This window comes from Argentina silus (genome assembly GCF_951799395.1).
Source record: "Argentina silus genome assembly, chromosome: 1".
Lineage (NCBI taxonomy): Eukaryota > Metazoa > Chordata > Actinopteri > Argentiniformes > Argentinidae > Argentina > Argentina silus.
In genome coordinates, this window is record NC_139655.1 from 25,574,003 (window position 1) to 25,592,916 (window position 18,914).

The window sequence follows — 18,914 nt, forward strand, 5'->3', positions numbered from 1 at the left end:
AGTGTCATCTAGTTAAATAATTACCCATGCTCCTTTGTGTTCTGCAGCCAAACCAACCACCTTGCCACTTCCTTTGACCCCAGAGTCTCCAAAGTAAGTGAGAGAGTTTTTCAACATTCTTATAGTCCAGACAAAACAAAGAAAGACAAAGAAAAAAGAAAACAGAGAATAGCACCAACATGAGGCATGAGGCTAACTCTCATTTCCATTTCTTAGATCACAAAGCCTTTAAAATCCAGCTTTCCCTGTCAAGTAAAATATTGTGCACACTCTTTTTGTCTTTCAGTGACCACAAGGGATCACCGTTTGAGAACAAAACCATTGAACGCACATTGAGTGTGGAGATCTCTGGAACCCCAGGTAAGAATATATTATTTCAGTGAATTGATGAACACCTTGACAATGACATTTCACACAGATTGTCCATGTAATGAAAGGAGAGTGCAGGTTACTGGCTCTTACACAGCCAGTAAGGGGTTAAATTGCAGCTACTGCCTCTGGCTTTTCACACCATCTTGATAGTTCCATAAAAGTTCAGAGTTCAAGGTGAAGGAATAGGACACTGGGTGAAATCTTTATGTGCTTCAGTATTGATTATGCTTTCCAATCTCCTTTGAGTTTATTAGAGATCCACTCCTTCCCATTGAAGAGTGAATGTGCTGCCACTCCTTTTTCTCCTTTGGATCTTAATGCTCTTTGACTGCGATGCTCACTTACCCAATACATCACAGACAAATTGATGTGGCATTATTATTGTTTTAATTGGTTTTGCCACGTAATTCGGTTTGCTGATATTATCTGTGTCTTTTTTGCAGACAGTCTGGTAATTTGATTAGTGGCATGGAGGTAATTTCCAATGTTAAGGCTGGTATTTATGGGAAGGATGCCATTTTCCAAATGGGGTCAATGCGAGAGGATTTTAGTATTATTATTGTCATTATCCTTGTGTATTATATATTTATTAATTAAGTGCGTTGGTGGAAAGCTATAGGCAAAAGGTAATTAAAACCCAAATGAAGTGAATGTCAGCCAAAGCTAAAACACCAGGCTTCAGCAGTTCTCTCTCTCTGCGTGAATTATGCAGGTAATTATTTCAGTACCCCCTCCCCTCACTGAGATTAATCATCCCAGGTCAATAAAAACAAAATGGCTGCCCTTTTCTTCTCACAATGTGTTGCATTCAATGGGTCTTTTGGTATTAATTTACTAGCGGGGAAATGGCCCTCGAAGTGCACACCTGACTCCCCCCCTGAGCTTCAAGGTGACGTTTTGTTTGGTATTCTGGTCCAATGGGGATTATCCAATGCCCCTTTAGAGTCCAGTAGGGTGTAGATTTGTGGGACACCAAAGCCCAAGAGGGTTCCTCCAATTGACCTTGCTCATGTTGTCATTTAACCCTTTGTGTACATAAGCGTCAAAGGTCAAAGGGGGCACCCATAAAGGGTAACGGGGAGGCTTGTGGGCAATCAAACGCTGTTAATATGTTCTTGTTTTTTACTGCATGTGGGGTGTCTCTTACCGTAGGCAAAATTCAGTCCCATTCTGTGGTTCCTGTCATAGTTAATAAAGCTGTACTGTGACTCCACTGCCCTTTGCAGATTTGGGATTAGATATTAGGGGAAAAGCCATTAGAAGGGAAAGCTCATGGATATTGAGCCCATTCCGCTTTAGGATTAGTTTAGTCCCGTGCGGTAACAGACTCTCCCGGATATGGCAAAGGAAGGAGGGGGATGAAATCTCTGTGATCCGAGTTAATGTGTCCGTAGTAGACCTGTTGTAGTAGAATTTCACTACAATGGAGATTATGGTTCTTTAATTGATAACCAGGTGGAGGTGAGCCAAGGGGGAGGTTCCACCTTCAGATGGACTTAGGTCAGTAGTTCTGTTGCAGATGGAATTTTCCATGATATGTTGTAGGTGCAACGCGTTTGCTTTAATGGATTTGTTTATGGCATGTTGTTAGTAGTAGTAGTAGTAGTAGTAGCAGCAACAGCAACTACTTGCCATCATACTACTACTGTTAGGATTTGCTTCTGCTTTGGGAGGTGGCATCTTTTTACTGAGCCAAGGTAAACCAAGCAACAATTGCGAGCAAGGGTTTTACTGGAAGGACTAATCTCCCCTAGCTAATAGATTTACTCTGTGCTATGTTGTCTTTAATTACGGTATCTCATGACACTGGGGTGGTCTATATGTTGCTATTTGCATGGCTTACTGTGGGATCAACTCTTTAAGCCCTGAGTTGTTATTTGCTCTGAGGTCTCTTCGCAATTTACAGCCGGACGGAAACAGATTAGAAAAACCCTCTGCGCTATATGATTGGTGTTTGTGTCTATAGAGCATCTATCACCAGCAGGTTTGACTGAGAGGCACATATTTATCTAATTCTGATTTATTTCGTTGGTGCTAATGGCTCCTAGTTTATGACCCCGTGCGCATTGTTTTGCACAGATGGCGTTTCATTGGCAAAACAGAAGTTCCTCAGGCAGTGGGCCCTTCCCTCCCTTGCTTTTCATAGCTCATTTCATTGGCGTAATGATAAATATAGCCTAGTCCCTCAGCTCTCTGAAATACTGCATCAACCCCTATGTCACTATCAGCAAGGGAGGGGGTTTGCAGTCCTGCTTACTGTAGAAATCCAGATAATAAGTCTGATGATAAGCTGCCTGGATTAGACATCCCAAACTCACCAAATGGCCTTGAAACTGAATTTTTACGTATCAGTCTCCCTCCACTCTCTGGCTGGCTCCAAACTCCCCTGGTAAATATTCGTACACAGGATTTGATACTAATAGCTGTCATTTGGTGCAATTCACCGTGAGGGAGAGTGATGTGCATTCATAAGAATGGCAAAGAGGGGGAGCGTAGGTGTTCAAAGTGGCTGAGTTTGACTCCAGAGAGGGAGACTGTTTGTGACTAGTGTGCGTGTGTGATTGCGTGTGTGTGGGCACATTTCTCTGCATGAGACGGAATGAGAAAGATGGTTAGAGACAGAGGAGACAGAGAAAGATTGATTCAGAGAGGAAGAAGACAACAAGCAAGAGGAAGGGGGAAAAGACAAGACAAAGGGAGAGGGAGTACCACCGGTTGTTTGTGTGAGTGCATTAACAATGCTATAAAGCGGCCCATCTCAGGACTTCCCATATAACTGCCATCTGTCTCTCCATAAATCTGTCAGGGGTCAGGAGTCGGGTTGGGCATGAGCGAGAGAAGCAGGATCTGAGGAGAATGACAACCGATTCCCCGGCAGTCACCGTGCCTCCATTAGGAGACAGACATCTTACCGTGCCAACGCTATCGTATGACAGCAACAGTAACACGCACAGCAACATGTACCTCAGAGTATTGACATCTTGCTACCTTGACTGGCAGAAGAGAAAACTCTTGAAATATGTAGTGTCAAGTTTGATAGATTTTTTCAAAGGTCTTTGCTTTTATTCAAATCACTTGGCCGGTGTCCAACGTGTACATTTGTGTTCGGTTGAGACACTATATATTTTCGAAGGATGTGTTCCCTTCGTCCGCTATGGATGCATGTTTTTTTTTGTGAACGGGGATTGTCCAAGGTCAGGGAGGGAGGGGTGGCAACTCAGCCGTGTAGCGCTCCACCATATTAAGTTACACAGAGCATTACATTAATCTGTCAAGATTGCAATAAAATACGGATCAGGATTTGCCCCGAATGAAAGTGAATATTTTAATCAAGCCTGTGTGTGTCCACTGTCTATAAACAGACTAGGAGATGGGGGGGGGGGGGGGGATAGGTGGAGAGGTATGCATTATAATTCCATTCTCTTTTATCGGCCATCTCTCTCTCTGTACCTCTCTCTCTCTCTCTCTCTCTTGCCCTCTCTCTCTCTCTCTCTCTCTTGCCCTCTCTGTCTGTACCTCATTCTCTCTCTCTCTCTCTCTCTTTCTATCCTCCCAATCTCCAGGTCTGACACCACCTACCACGCCCCCCCACAAAGCCAGTCAAGAGAACCCTTTCAAAGCATCACTCAAAACCAAGTTGTCTTCATGCTCCTCCTCTGCTTTGGTGTGCAAGAGGGCTAGGCTGAGCGAGGCGGGCCCTTGCGCCCCAGCCCAGGCTCAGACCCCGGCTCCAGGCGCCCCAGGCGGGGGCCCCCTCAGAAAGGGCCCCGAGCAGACTGAGCTGTACGCCCAGCTGAGCAAAGTGTCCGCCGCCCTCCCCTGCAATCCGACCCTGGGGGGCAAGGAGGAACGCCGCCACCACTGCAACAACATGAGGGCCCTGCCCCGTGGCTACGGCGATCACGACTATTGCCAGTCGTCGGCAAGCACAAAACGGGACGGCGCCAATGCTAATGCTAACACTACCGTTACCATGACGATGACGGCCGCCACCTCCCCCCTCCCTACTCTGGGCGTGGCGGAGGGCAGGCATGTGGAATGTAAGGACTCAGTCATGCCACCCTCCTCTTTCTCTTCATCTTCTTGTTCATCCTCATCATCCTCATCTTTGGCTAAGCAGTTGCAGCAGAGCTCTTCCTCTGTGGATATGGAGGTGCATGGGCAGGAGGAGACCCCCAATAAAGGCACACACAGTCCCACACAGACCACTGACGGGGACCACCACTCCGGCAGCAGGAAGCCCCTGTGTGACCAGGAGATCCGGGCGGAACTCAACAAGCACTTTGGCCGCCCTCAGCAAGCCATCTACAGCAAGGGGGAGCAGGTGGAGGTACAGGGGGAGAAGGGTGGAGCCCCACAGCCCCCCGAGGAGACCTCCACTGGGGCTGAGTACTACCCCAAGCTACCTGTCTCTGGGTACCCAGGTCTCCCCCCCTTCCATGAGGAGCTGGAGTTGGAGGGGCGAGAGGGGCGCTTCCTCTATCCCTGGGAGGGCACCCCCCTGGACCTGCTCTTCGATGGCTCACCGTCCTGCTCCCCTTCCAGCTACTCCCCCTCACGAGGCTCTGTCTCGCCCCCTTCCTCCCTTCTCCTCTCCCCTAGACACTTCTGTTGGCCCCACTCAGGCTCGCACTCCCGTTCTCGCTCCAGATCCCGCAGTTCCTCCTCACGCCACCGGAGGCGCTCCCTCTCCAGCTCGCCAGACGGACGCCCCTCCTCGTGGTAAGCCTCAGCGACTCCCTCCTCAGTGCCTCAGTGTCCTCCTGTTTCCCCTCTGTTGTTTGAACGTTACTGAAGCATTGCGGGTGGCTCTGTCCGTGCACGGCAGGGGGCCGGCTCAGTCGTGTAAACAGCCTTCCTTAGCCGTCAGAGTTGATGTCAAGGAGGATAGGCCTGGTGACTGAGACTCTCCCAGCATGGCTCCTTCAGCTGCTTTTACATCAATTTCCTGAGCTAAATACAGGAAGGATTCATTATGTCTCTGACAAAAGGGTTTTAACAAGGGAGAATTCTAACCTGGTAGGCTGGACTTTGTTTGGCTGTATACAATTGCTAACCAAACTCTGCTCTCTGTCCTACAGTATAGAGCAGGCTCCCACTGCCTACTCTCCTAAATGTATTAGGCAAAGAGTATTGTATTAGACAAATTGTGATATCCCATGTACTGTTAAACTACACACAATGTAAATCCAAAAGGCAACTAGGAAAATAAACAGTGCCTTAGGCATTGTACTTTAGGGTTGTCACAGCCCTCATCCCCTGACTATGAATTTGATTTGAGCTGTAACTCTCATCCCCTCCTTCGTATTCCTCCAGTCTCTATTTGATGCTGTGCTGTTGTTTTAAGCTGCAGCTGTTGTTTTGCTGAGCAGCAAATCCCCCTTTGTCCCAAGAGATGAAAGCCAAATCTGGTAGTGAGTGTAGTCCTGCACCCCCTTATCTCAAAAGATGTATCATCATAGCAGAACTACATTTCACAGGGTTCTCTTTGAATAGAGCTGAGGGGTTGGGTGGCTTTGGGTAGTTGTCCATTGCATGGCTTCCACAACCCAGAGAATTATCTTAAGTTACTAAGTTATTTTGTTTGATTCCTGAAAGGTCAATCTGTTCTGCAAACCAATAAGCTTTTTGGGGGGATGCTCTCCACTATGGTTCTCTATCCCTTTATCCTTCACAAATCAGTCACTGAAGTCATTGAGGGGAGTGGGAAAAGAAGATCGGACAAATGATCCTTACTGAAAAGTACCTCAATCTTCTCATGGATGATTTGATCAAAGACTCTAATGTGAAAATTCAATACAAAATTCAATTTTCTGTCTTTATTTTCTCTACTCTCTCCCCCTCTCTTGGCTCCATGGAGCTAGCCTAGCTTCTCCCACTCTATTATTCAAGTCCATCTTCTACAGCATCAGTTCAATAATTAAGCAAAGGGAGCTAAAGAGCCTATACTCAGTGCAGGGGTATGAGCTTTAGAGTTAGGCTGCAGGGCCTACGGACCTGTCTCTTCATACAAGATAGATAGGAGGTGCATGTATATGCTGGCCCTTGTGAGGGACTAGGTGAGAACTCCCAACTGCACTGTAAAGGTTGGGGAGAGTCAGTAGTAGAACTAAAAGAAAAGTACTGTATGAATACAAAGTGAAATGTTTCAAAGACTTTAATACCAAAAAGTTAGATATTACACTTTTGCCATCGCTCATCTTCTACGCAAACTATAGTAACGTGATTTAGGAGATGATGTGCAAAGCACAGTGATAGTGACTTCTGCATTAGGTGTGTTATATTTGTTGGAAGTTTTCAGGCAATGCTCTCAACAAGGAAACATAGATATGCATAACTTATTATGGTTTAACCTTTGATGATGTTGTGATGATTAATGGGTGTTCTCTTTGGTTAATGCAGGTCTCGTCATAACATGGACTCCAGCACTTTCAGATCCAGGACTCACAAAAGCCCTCACTCACAGTGCCGATCTAAGTCCAGATCTCCTCTTAGTCGCAGGCCAAGGTAAAGGTCCACCTCATCCCTTATGTATAACCTGTATCCCCAGTATCACCTCAATACATCAAATCATGACATCTCTGTAGTTCATTTTCATCCGCAAAGTGGCACCAATGACACTGTACAGCTAGAAGCACAGTAGAGGGCAAATGTGAACAAGTAGATTCATGTTATTGATAATGTTCACATTGTTGTGATGCTGCAAGAATTGTAACCGGTCAAGATATGATCCCTTCCATTGATATGCAGTGAATATGTCTCCTAGGAGAAAGTTAGGTCTCAGGGCACCTGGAGCTCATGAGCTACATACACAGTCTAGAGGATGAATTTAAATAATTCTAACTGAAACAGTTTTCCATCCCCACATATCCTTATTGTAATGGAGTGGCCCTAAATTCTATCTGCTTGCCTTCACAACCACTGCAGAATTCATATGCACACAAGCAGAGGCACAGTGCTGAAACTGACACCCTTGCCCTGCTCCAAACTGATTTGGCATTGACGAGCCTAATGACACCAGACAAGCCCGAGAGTCCTATCTCTCAAAACGCACGGCCACGTCTTGGGGAAGTTGAGAAAGTTGCACTTTTCCAGATGAAGCCCTAACTAAGCAGAAAGTAATGACATGTGAAGTAGTGCTGACAGTGGCAGCTGCCCAGCTCCGACAGCGCGCAAGTCCGCTCTCCCGTGGGCCTCTCCTGTGGGATCCATAACCTTTACGACGAGGAGACGTCTTATTAATGCGTTTGTTTGTTTCCCAAACCCCCATGCGGGGGGAAAATTGGAGGGCCACTCCTTGGTGACTACCGGCCGCTACGCTTTATAAATATGGACATCAAAAGGAAGGGCGAATTTGAGGACAGTGAAGTGACGTGTTTGGTCCTCTGCAGGTATGACAGCTATGAGGAATACCAGCACGAGCGGCTGAAGCGGGAGGAGTACCGCCGGGACTACGAGAAGCGGGAGTTCGAGAGGGCGGAGCAGAGGGAGAGGCAAAGGCAAAAAGCAATAGTGAGTGCCCTACCATTTCATTTAATGTATTTTCTTATTTACTCAGGACTCGTCCTTCATATTGCTGACTGGCTTTATAATAGCCTGGCTCTACATAATATCTCACACACACCCCTGCATTACATAGACTCGGAGACAGATCCAAGCCCATGGCCATGCCACTGTTCTTTTTTAATGAATGAATACATGCAAAGTGAGTCCCTGAATCATTCAAGCTACACGCGTTTCCTCTTTATCTCCAGGTTGTGTATTTTTAAAGTCTCTGGTGTCTGGAAACAGTGTCGGATCTTATTAATCACACTACAGGGGTAAAAACGGGAAGAAGAGAGGGAGGAGGAGGGGGGAAAGGAAATTACTGCCCAAGGAAATGTATAGTTTTTGAATAGGGATTTTTTGGTGGTTATCTATTTCAAATTCAATCGAATGTGATGAATATCTATTCAACGTTCTCCACCCCGTCTTGAAATCACACATTTCCAACACGGTAACCCCCTACTGATAAATGCACAAGGCAAATAATGCATACGAGGCTTGGCCTGCATACATTTCAGGAGAGACAATTACAGGCAGCAAAGCCAAGCTGTCAGTAGAGATTTGGGAGGCCAAAGTGTGTGAAAGACACACACACACACACACACACTGCCAGCCTCAGGGTGCCATCTCGAAAGTCGGCATATTTATCAGTTGTCAGCAACTATATCACTAATTCAGCAAACACTTTAGTTTCAAACTGTACAGTATGTGAGTGTAGGGGGAAAAAGAACATAAAAAACAAAAGTTAATCGTTAATTTGTATTTTTTCCCTATTCTAAGAAGGGAGTGTATGTCTTGTCATTTAGTCCGCCTTCTTTGTGGAGGTGAAGTTTGAGTTTAGTCCAAGGCAACTGATTTACATGTATAAGTTACCAGTGCCCTCAGGGTAGTATTCACAATTTGAATGGATCTCAATGGACTCGCCCCAGTAATGGCAAGTAAATGAAAGAATAAATAAATAATGCCAGTGATACAACATACCCTGAGGCATGTGCTGTATTATATGATTAGCAGACGCAATTAAATTACTCAAAAAATAATTGCAGCCTCTTTCACTGGTTCTAAATTATTCCATGTAACCTCTGTGTCCTTTGTGGTTCAAGGAACAGCATGTTTTCTTCTCCCCATGGCTTACTGTTTTTCATAATGGTGTTGCTCACTGGTTTCTTATTGGTTTGTGTGTAACAATAGAGCTGAGCAATAGGCCTACTGTAGTAGGCTCACAGTTACCCACTAATCAATGATTCTTAAAGAGGGTTTGATCCTTCTTTAATACACACACAGACTTTTTTTTATTTTTACACAGATTTATTGTGTAACACTAAACAACTCATCAACTTATTTTGAGTTGTTGGACCGCATCAGAAAAGAGGAAGAGAGATGTCATCATGTGATTCTTATACCAAGGTTTCATGAGGTTTAGAAAAAGGCAAGCATGAAAAGCAGAGCTGACATCTAAGGGGCTGTCCTATCAGATAAGAGAAGGTGTTTAGAACAACCCAACCAATCATGGGGAACAAAACAGACAGAGCGACAATAGAGTGACCTTAAGTCAGCTCTTGCCATGGGATGTTAGAATCTGTTCAATATGGCCATAGAGATGACTTGAAGGGAGAGAAAGGGAGATGAACTCCTCCTTTAATCTCTTTCTCTCTGTTTTTCTTTAATGAGCAGGAGGAGAGACGGGTGGTGTACGTGGGGAGGCTGAGGTCCGATAGCACACGGACCGAGCTGAAGCGGCGCTTTGAAGTCTTCGGCGAGATCGAAGAGTGTGCCGTGAACCTGAGAGATGACGGGTAAGGCTCCAGGACTTTGTGTGTGTGTGTGTATGTGTGTGTGTGTGTGGGTGGGGGGTCAAAGACAGGTGGACACAGGGCAGGGTAGAGCTTTTGTATTCCAATTTCGTCTGTTGTCCTTTCTATTTATAGCCTAAAAAGTCCAAAGATACATTTTTATTGATTTCTCTCTGCATATAAATAGTGTGGATGTCCGCTAAGAGGGTCCTCTGTTGTCCCATTGCGACAGTCTGACATTTTCTATTCTCAATCAGGGATAATTTTGGCTTCATCACCTACCGCTACACTTGTGACGCCTTCGCTGCCCTTGAAAACGGACACACCTTACGCCGGTCAAATGAACCTCAGTTCGAGCTGTGCTTCGGTGGACAGAAGCAGTTCTGCAAATCGAATTACACAGACTTAGGTAAGTGCTGTTTTGCTATTGCGAGAGCCCCGGAGTCATGGCTCATACAGGAGAGGGAAAAAGCCAGAAAAACAAAAGGCTTGAGTGATGCCTTTAAAATCAAAGAGCATATCTTCGCACGGCTACCCCCCGAAGCTTTGAATACGCCTCAAGGTATCAAAAGGGCAAATAGAGTTCAAGGGTCACTCTGTGTACTTTCCAGGAATAGAGCTTCTATTCCTGCCGCAGTATCTCAAGGAAGGAGAAGCGTCCTCCATTACTCACGGCCTATATCTTTGTACTTTGTCGATATATGAGAAGTGTGGAATTGGGATAAAGATACCCCTTAAAAGCATGTCCGTGGGTGTTCTGATACCCTATACAGTGATGTATATTTTATTTGCTGGTCTCTCGGTGGAGGGAGGGGAAGAGAGGAGGAGGGGGAGGGGGGAGCAAGGTTAAGTCCCATCAGCCCCCTCCCTCCTGAGTGAGTCTCCATCTGTTGCCAGCTGTTGTGGTGTGGAGCAGAGGCAGGACCTCGCTGTGGCACATAGCAGTGTGTCATCCACGGAGGGAGGGGGGGGGGGGCTTGAGGAAACAGAGCTTGAGACGCAGTTCTGCAAAGTGGTGATTTAAAAGCACAAGATAGAACTTGTTGATTAATCTGTATACAAGTAAAAGACTGCACTTGATGTTCAGATGGATACATTGATAGAATCCAAGCCTCGCCCTACACATTGCCTATGTTTGACATGAAAGTAGGGTCTTCATTTCTACTTTCTCAAGCCCGATATCACTAACAGGGGATAGACACTCTAGAAGCCATGTAGAAACATGGCTGAGAGACACTCCGTTACAGTGGATGCTGTGCTGTGCAGCCTAAAAAGATCATTTGCTCCATTTGATGATGGGGGTTAAGATGGCAAGTGGGGTTTATAACGTCAAGCCGGCTTTCCACTTCACATTTATTTTCTACAATATGTGAGGTCAGGAATGTATAATGCAGTGGGGGTGGAAGGTCAGTCGGTCACTCAAGAGAAGGATGGCATTTTCCTCAAGAAATGAGTATGTTATTGTATGTTTCTGAGGCCCGGGGTGAAACCAAAGAGTGGAGTTATGTTTGTGAAAACATACTCACCGAGGCATTTGTTAATCCAAGAGCCTTCAGGCAAGATATCAGTCCCAAGGAATGAGAATACCATAATTCTGCTTGCCTCTTTTTCAGAAAGGCTAGTTAAGTTTATCCCAACCTGCACTGATAGGGTAGAATAAAGAAGGGAAGGAAAAAATAATGTTCTCTTCAAGCTGGGGACTTGAATAATGTCATGCCGCAATGGCCTCAGTTCCTCCTCTCAATCTTACGGCCTCTTGTCTTTTTTTGTTGTTTTCCAAGACACTGTCCATTAGTTCTAAGTAGTGCGCAGGGATATTTTTCATCCCTCAAGGTGCACGGCATGACACAATCCACCCCTTGGCCATAGTATTAGATCATGACTGGCATCTCCTGCCTGCCATGGTCATTCCCATTTCTCAAGCTCTCAAAGTGTGCCGCTGCCCGTGTGGGGGCCCCATTTGTGAAGCTGTCTGCCACATGAGATAAGACACTTTATTTATTATCACGTCTACCAATCAAAATATGTGCCTCGTGCGCATTTGGTGCTCATATCAAAAAAGCTTTATTTTCCACACTTAGCATTTGAATGATGTAGAATGACTTGAAAGTGTGGTGTCTAAAATCAAATTTGTGGGGCCATGAGATATCAAGTAGGAGAGGGCATAGATAATACTGATTATTTTCCCCTATTTGAGGTAGATATGGATGTGCCTAGCTGAGTAGCTGGGTAATCAGTAGCTGATTACCATAGAGAAAATGTTGTATTGATATATAAGTTTAGGCATAGAATTGCATAAAAGAGGTTGGAAACCTGTCAAAATTGATATGATTTGAATACATTTTATTGTGACCTTGCTCTTTCAAACAATAAGTATAATATGAAAAGGTAAACAAAGATGAGGTCTTTTATGTACATATGACAAGACTTAGGCTTCTATAGTTCTGCTCATTGCTCATCTCAAATTGATCTTGTTTCAGACTCCCATTCTGATGACTTTGATCCAGCCTCCACTAAAAGCAAGTACGACTCCATGGATTTTGACAGCTTGCTGAGAGAGGCCCAGCGCAGCCTGAGAAGGTAACAAGTGCCGTCGCACCTGCTGTCTACAAAGAGGGAATTCTGATACCTCACTAATGTGTCTGTCCTTTGACTACGAGACTACCAGAAGTTTTACACTCTATGTAAGAGAGTATATACAGATGAATATATATAGACCTATATATATGAATATATTGAAAAAGTTTACATGAACATAGCTGCTGAAGAGCTGGAAGGGGACATTTCCGGGAAAGCCAGTGAACCCTCATAACCTGTGCACAGTGCTGTACAATGGTCAGTGAAAGACATAAAGATTTATGAGAATTTTCTCCAAGCACTACAGCACCCACAATGCTTTGAGTGGTAAAAAGGTGCAGCTAGTTCAGTCTTTTCTCTTTTTTTGTTGTTGATTTTTTAATCTGGTGTTTGGATGTGGTGTTACATTATTAACAAGAGTATACGGAAACGTATGAAGCTGAAGATAACAATGCTGTCTACATTTTCTGAAAGAATTTCACCCTGTATTTACAGATATTATCAAAAGGAATATTTTTATTTTGTGTACATATCAGACAAAGTTCTTTATTTGTTACAGCTATGCACTGTAAAATGCAGCCTTTTTAAATGAAGAAATTTTCTTAATTAAGAATGTCGATCTGTAGTTATTACAATTATGTGAAACATGTTGTACACCTACATGATGTTTAGAAGACATGACATGATTGTAAAAATGTGTTGGGGATGGGTTGCTCATTTTGAGGGAGCATGTGAACAAATTTCCTTTTTTAAGATTTATTTTGTCGGGAAAAAAGGTTAACCATGTTCGTTTTATCTGTTTCTAAAGTTTCTCAATCAGTGTTTTCCTTATACATTTTCCTTGTAAAATGCATTTTTAACGTGTTTTTTCATGATTGTAAAAAACAAACCCCATTTTTCTTTTTTTTAATAATTATTTCTTACACAATCAGTACATACATATGTATTAGTTTTGATTTCAATGGCTTTTTATGCTTCTCGTTTTGATAATTTCACCCTCAGTGAGAAAGACTACTATGTTTAATCTGTCCAATCAGGATAAACCATGCATATTTATCTATTTATTTTAATATTTCAATCAAAATATTTATGGTCTCCATCTCATGGCGCACCTCACAAATGTTGCTATTTATATTGTTATTTGATTTTGTTATTTATCTTACAATCAGTGGGTAAGGTGTACAATTAATAACGTTTTTGTGGGAATATTACTTTCTATGCCTTTCAGAAACAATCAAAAGATTCAAATAATCACTTCCAACAGTGGCCCCTCATGAGATATGCTGCTCATTGTTCAAGTGATTTCTGTCTCAACAATAGTGGTTTGCAACCATGAAAAATTGTCTACCACATTTTTTTTCTTTATACACAGTAGAACATGAAGCAATAAAATGATTTTGCAGGTATTTTGTTGTACCACTGTAAAAATCTGTGTCGTTGCTCCACACACGCTTGATTATGTGAATGCCAAACAAAAGTTTACAATTTCCTTTCCTGAATTTTTTAAATCTTGTATTTGATGTACAAAATATATAAACATGTTGATGATAATAATATTGACACTATTCACAATAATTACAAAATAATTAATAATAATATAAATGAAATAAAAAGTATATAAAAAAGCAATAAATTATTTTTCAAAGTTGTATTTTAGCTCATGTTGTGTGGTTTTGGACTCGACCCATTACCCAGCTGCTGACTAAATATGGGGAATCTACTCCAGTGTCTTGGCATGATCACATGACCCTGATAAACACCAAGAGAGAACACATTGTTTGCCCCTCAGTTTGCATTTGAGTCAGTATATTATGTTTGTGTAAAACTTCATCACCTTGTGGCTTCTGTATAAATGTAAACTATTCAAAGGAAAACACAGTGTGAAAACTGTAAAGTTCAACAAGCATACAGTACAGTACCAAAATGTTGTATAGTGCATGGCTATTAAAACGATGACAGCCGATACAGCACATACTTTGGATATCTGGCTCTCCTGTCTAAATGGCAGTACTTGAATGACATTCTATAAGCCTGGTGAAACTACTCGATACCGCATGCCGCACCATTTTCCATTAGCCCTGCCTCACAGACCAGATATCACAGCACCTCCAACATGACATAAAAGGTAACCTTGTGGTTTCTCGTTCAATTAATATCCTGTTTATAGTGAGAGCCAAGTAATAAGAGAACCAGCCTCTATCAGACGAAGGAGAAATCTTTTGTATTAAAGCTTTGCTGATCACAGGCCACCTTTCATAGAGTTTCACTGTCTAGATGAAACTGCTAATTCTGACGATGCAACGAGGCATAATCAGTGGGGGGAATCTCTTTACCTGTATTTAAACTTTGTTTTTCTGTACAGCACTTGGGTAATGGTGTCATGTCCCATTTGATAGATGTGGCTTTAATCATTGTAATAAAAAAAAAAATCTGCTTTGTAAATTGCCTAGAGTAGCAATATATTATAACTTATGGTTCAAAATTTCAACTGTGGCAGACTTTTTAATAATGTGAACTACTGAGGAATTTGCCACTGCTTAAACGTTTGTTGGGTGATCATGTTTTATTTGGAAGGACAATGTGTGAGTGTGTGCATGTGTATGTGTGTTTATAGACAGGTGTGTGTGTGTGTGTGTGTGTGTGTGTGTGTGTGTGTGTGTGTGTGTGTGTGTGTGAGTGTGTCAGTGAGGGGTGGGGGTGGGGGTTGTGCTTTGGGTTGTTACCTGTTTGTGTCCTATCCACGTTGCCTTCTGCCAAGTCCTTACCAATGCCTTTGTGGTTCTACCTATTGTATGACTTTCTTGTGAATTTAATTTTTTATGTGCAATTCTCATCAGCCTCACCATGCCAATAAAGGGAAATGTGTTTGAAAGAAAATCACCAGAAACCTTCCTTTCATGTGCTTCTCTTACTGTCTCATGGCTCCTGCTTCCTGTCTGATTGTTATGGTAAGAGTGTCTTCTACTCTTATAGAGACCAATTTGAATCTGTGCGGTCTACCCATTGAGCAGCAACTGACTTGGTAAAATACCTGTTTTACTGTGTAAGATTGAACTGCCCATGGTTATAATTATTAACTGATGTTTTGACAAATTCCCTTACTATATAACACAAGGATGATAAGAAATGAAAGTTGGCTGGAACATTTCAAGTGTTGGGCACATCTGCCTCAGCTATGAGTTCACCATGAAGAAACTCAACTTAATTAGATAGAACTTTCCTCTTTGATATTCATATCACCTGAGAGAGGCGGTATTCTTCGTCTGTGTCCACAACTTGCCCAGCACACCATGACTCTGCAAGTTAATTAAAAAGTTGGGGGGACAAATTCATTAAAGCTAAGAAACGCCGATGGAGTGCTAGTGAGATGTGATGTGGTGATGTGGTTGATATGCAATGGCTGCTCATTATAACAGTATCCCCCCACCAGTTGGCCTTGGAGCTGGCCTCTCACTGAGAGCCTCCTAACCTTTTTTCTCTGGTGTGAAGAGAAATATGAGAGGAATGTGCATTAAACTTTAAGGCTGGGGGTCTGATTGTGTTTTTTATTAAGGGCGCCGTTTAGCCCCGGAGAAAAGAGCGGCCGGCTTTCATTTCGGCTCTGCTGTGGCGGTCCAGCGGGAGGTCTCCCTCTGTTTGCCCTTTCCACAGAATGAAACTGTCCCTGGAAATCTCTGCTCCCTCGCTTTTTTCTCCCTCCCTGCTACGATAGAATGGCTGACTTTATCTGTTATGTGCTTTTTATTATTAACCAGAAGATAAGCACCTATCTCTACTCCGGTCGGAAGTAAGTGGTAGCCTTGCAGATAATGGGGTTTGATCAGGTTGGGTTCTCTCCAGGATAAACATGAGTTGTTTAGAGTTGTGCCCATCTTCCTGCACTTCACAGAGTAGCACAGGACAGGGTTGTTGCTGTTGAAAACTCTGTGGTCTGTAGAGGACGTAATGTACTGAAATAAAAATTAAGTCTAATCAGCCTCCCATTCAAAAGGTATCACAATATATGTTAAACTCCCTTTATCAGGGCTTTGTCACCATGTAATAACCAAGTTATTGCTATGTTACTATCTGTACTTGGTAATGAGACATAGTACTGAAGAGGTGATTAAAATAGAGCCAATGACATCTTGCGTGTAAGACATTTTAACAAGCATCTGGATGACTTTGGTGACACTGCATTCAAGATTATTTTTCTCCAACACCCCGACTTCTTTTGCCTTTTGCCTCACATGTTTCTCACAAGTTCTTGCCTCTCTCTCCTACTGTGTAAGCAGGTCAGGGTGAGAAAAAATCTTGATAATAAGATTAGACTACACAAGAATAGTTAATTAAAGGCTCTGGGGTGGAACATGTGCAATGCTACCCGTAATTTAGTATCAGGAACAGTTTCTTCTTGGGGAAGCACATGATTCATCGGAAAAAAACATCTCTGAAGGAGTCATTTTTTCACCCTGATAGTGTGAAACTGGCATTCTAGTTAAATCACTTGCCTGTATAATTCTATCAAAATAATTAAAGTTAAGTGACACCATTAAGACTAGGGAGAAGGGAGGGAAAAAAACAGGATTACAGTGTGCCAAGAAGTAGGATTAGGGAACTGTTAGCGATGATGAAATGACATCAAAGAGATACAGATGAGGAAAAGGTCCCTGGATTCTTGAGTTCTTGCTTCAGTTTTCTTTCAAGGCTTCATAAGCTTGAGCCCCCAACCTCCACTCTCTCCTCCCCACTGTTATTTATAGAGGATTTGATAAGCTGTGCTGTTCCTCTTTGTCGCTAGGCAAAGTTAGTGCTATCTAAGCTATGTACCCACCGTAACCATTCTTGCCAGTTCCAATAAGTCCTGCCAGAACTGGTGGAAGAAGATGTCGTCTTCGCCTGAAATATCATAACATCATGATTCCCCTCGCCGGGAGCAAAGAGTTGCAACTCCATCAGTTGCCATGCCAAGATGAAGAGCAACTGCTTGATATGGCTTGTGGCATGCCAAGATGCTCTGATGGTCATACAAGCTAACAACTGGAATGCCGAAGGTCATATTGTTCTCATTTGATTATATCAAAATATTATTTTCTCCAGTAGGCTATATTATATTATTATTATATTAATCTGTGTTCTAAACAATTTGTTAAAGTCCAGTGAGAAGTATATTTAGACTAGAGTCTTCAACAATGTATTTGTCCCTGTAACCCTCTGACCACAAAACAAAACCAATCACTAGAAGCCTTTTTTGCATGTCCTTGTACCTCCAGTGCCTTCTCTATAAGACGTGACATCTATCGTATGGCAAGTTATGGTAGATGATAATGATGGAGCTATTATAATTAGAAGTGTCCCATTCCGCACTTGTGTTTCAGCACTTTGAGCTTTAAAGAGTAATGAGGAACAGAAGGATGGTATTCTTCTTTCCCCAAACTATCAACTTTGGGGACTGGAGGTATACTTCGCTAGATAATTAATGGCTACAGACAAATGGCGGCTGATTGAGCAACTCATCCTTCTATTTTCAATCACCATCTGCCGCTGGCGAAAAACAACGGTAATTACCTTGACTGTGCCCAAGACGTGTGTATTAATTAGAAAAACAAAAAAAAGAAACGTTGGGATCAAATGAATCAGATGTAGCCCCGCTGTATGTGAAGACAAAAAGAGAAAGCAATAGCAGATTAGCGTAGCCACCAGACGCAGGTTCTCTTCCCTTGCCGATAGGACTCTGGTTGCTGTTGCTGGAATAGTTAAGGAGGAAGCTGCAACACACCTGCGCGGTGCTGTTACCATGCCGCTCCGGGCCACGGCAGGCCTTTTAGAATGCTGGGGCTGGCAACTCTCTGGCACACCGGGATGTCAGCAGAAAGATGAGTCGCAGTGGTGACCATAGGGACAGCCGACTGACAGAGGATGTTAGGGCCCAGGCTGCAGATGGGTGTGCTTTTTGTGTGCGCATCACCTGAGAAAGGAAGAGAGAGAGAATGGGATTTACTCAACTTGACAGGGCTGTACTGTGTGTGGTTTCACAGGCCAAAGTAACGCCACCCCTTGGATAAAGCCAAGAGGTCTACAGGTGACAGAAGCTAATGATAGAAATGTGTTTTAGTGGCGCTGTTAAGTGTGAGGTTGATGAGCAAGCTTTGAATAAAATATGCAAATTAGATCATGTGAGTGCATTTGCCATATCATCAGTAACTATTTGGTAATCATCAAGTGGCATCAATATCCATTACCGTAATTTCCATGATTCACCCTGTCCTCAATAACATTATTCAAGAAACTGACAAATCAAATATGTTCATTTCCCCTTACAAATTGACAGTTTAGAGCCTATTAAACTGTTGTACAACAATTGCCACAAATATATTACATTGTTGAACCTGACTTTCCAGGCATAGATATACCATAGACTCTTACTGTATAATCATAGTATGAGAAAAACAATATTAGGAACTTAACCATGCTACTTAATCTATTCTATGGTTATTGCTTATGATCAAGCAATTTGTAGTTCATGATTCAACAGCAGCCCAGCACTGGTTAGATCCAGGCTTTTTAATGGACATAGCATTTTGTCACAAGCAAATCAAATACTTTGAGCCTTTGATTGAATCTGCCTGGAGTGCCAGATGGGCTCAA

At 43.0% G+C, this 18,914-nt stretch overlaps 1 protein-coding gene across 4 annotated transcripts in view; it reads left to right on the forward strand.

Annotated features, from left to right (window-relative positions):
- ppargc1a (peroxisome proliferator-activated receptor gamma, coactivator 1 alpha) overlaps positions 1-13,936 on the forward strand; it is a 36,044-nt gene extending 22,108 nt beyond the window's left edge. For all 4 annotated transcript variants that reach the window (XM_083672242.1, XM_083672243.1, XM_083672245.1 and 1 more), the window contains exons 6-13: positions 48-93; positions 287-360; positions 3,936-5,094; positions 6,775-6,879; positions 7,764-7,884; positions 9,592-9,713; positions 9,968-10,119; positions 12,191-13,936. In XM_083672242.1, the coding sequence (XP_083528368.1) occupies positions 48-93; positions 287-360; positions 3,936-5,094; positions 6,775-6,879; positions 7,764-7,884; positions 9,592-9,713; positions 9,968-10,119; positions 12,191-12,294 (1,883 nt within the window). In that variant the 3' untranslated portion in view covers positions 12,295-13,936. The remainder of the gene's footprint in view (positions 1-47; positions 94-286; positions 361-3,935; positions 5,095-6,774; positions 6,880-7,763; positions 7,885-9,591; positions 9,714-9,967; positions 10,120-12,190) is intronic.
- Positions 13,937-18,914: the final 4,978 nt, after the last annotated feature.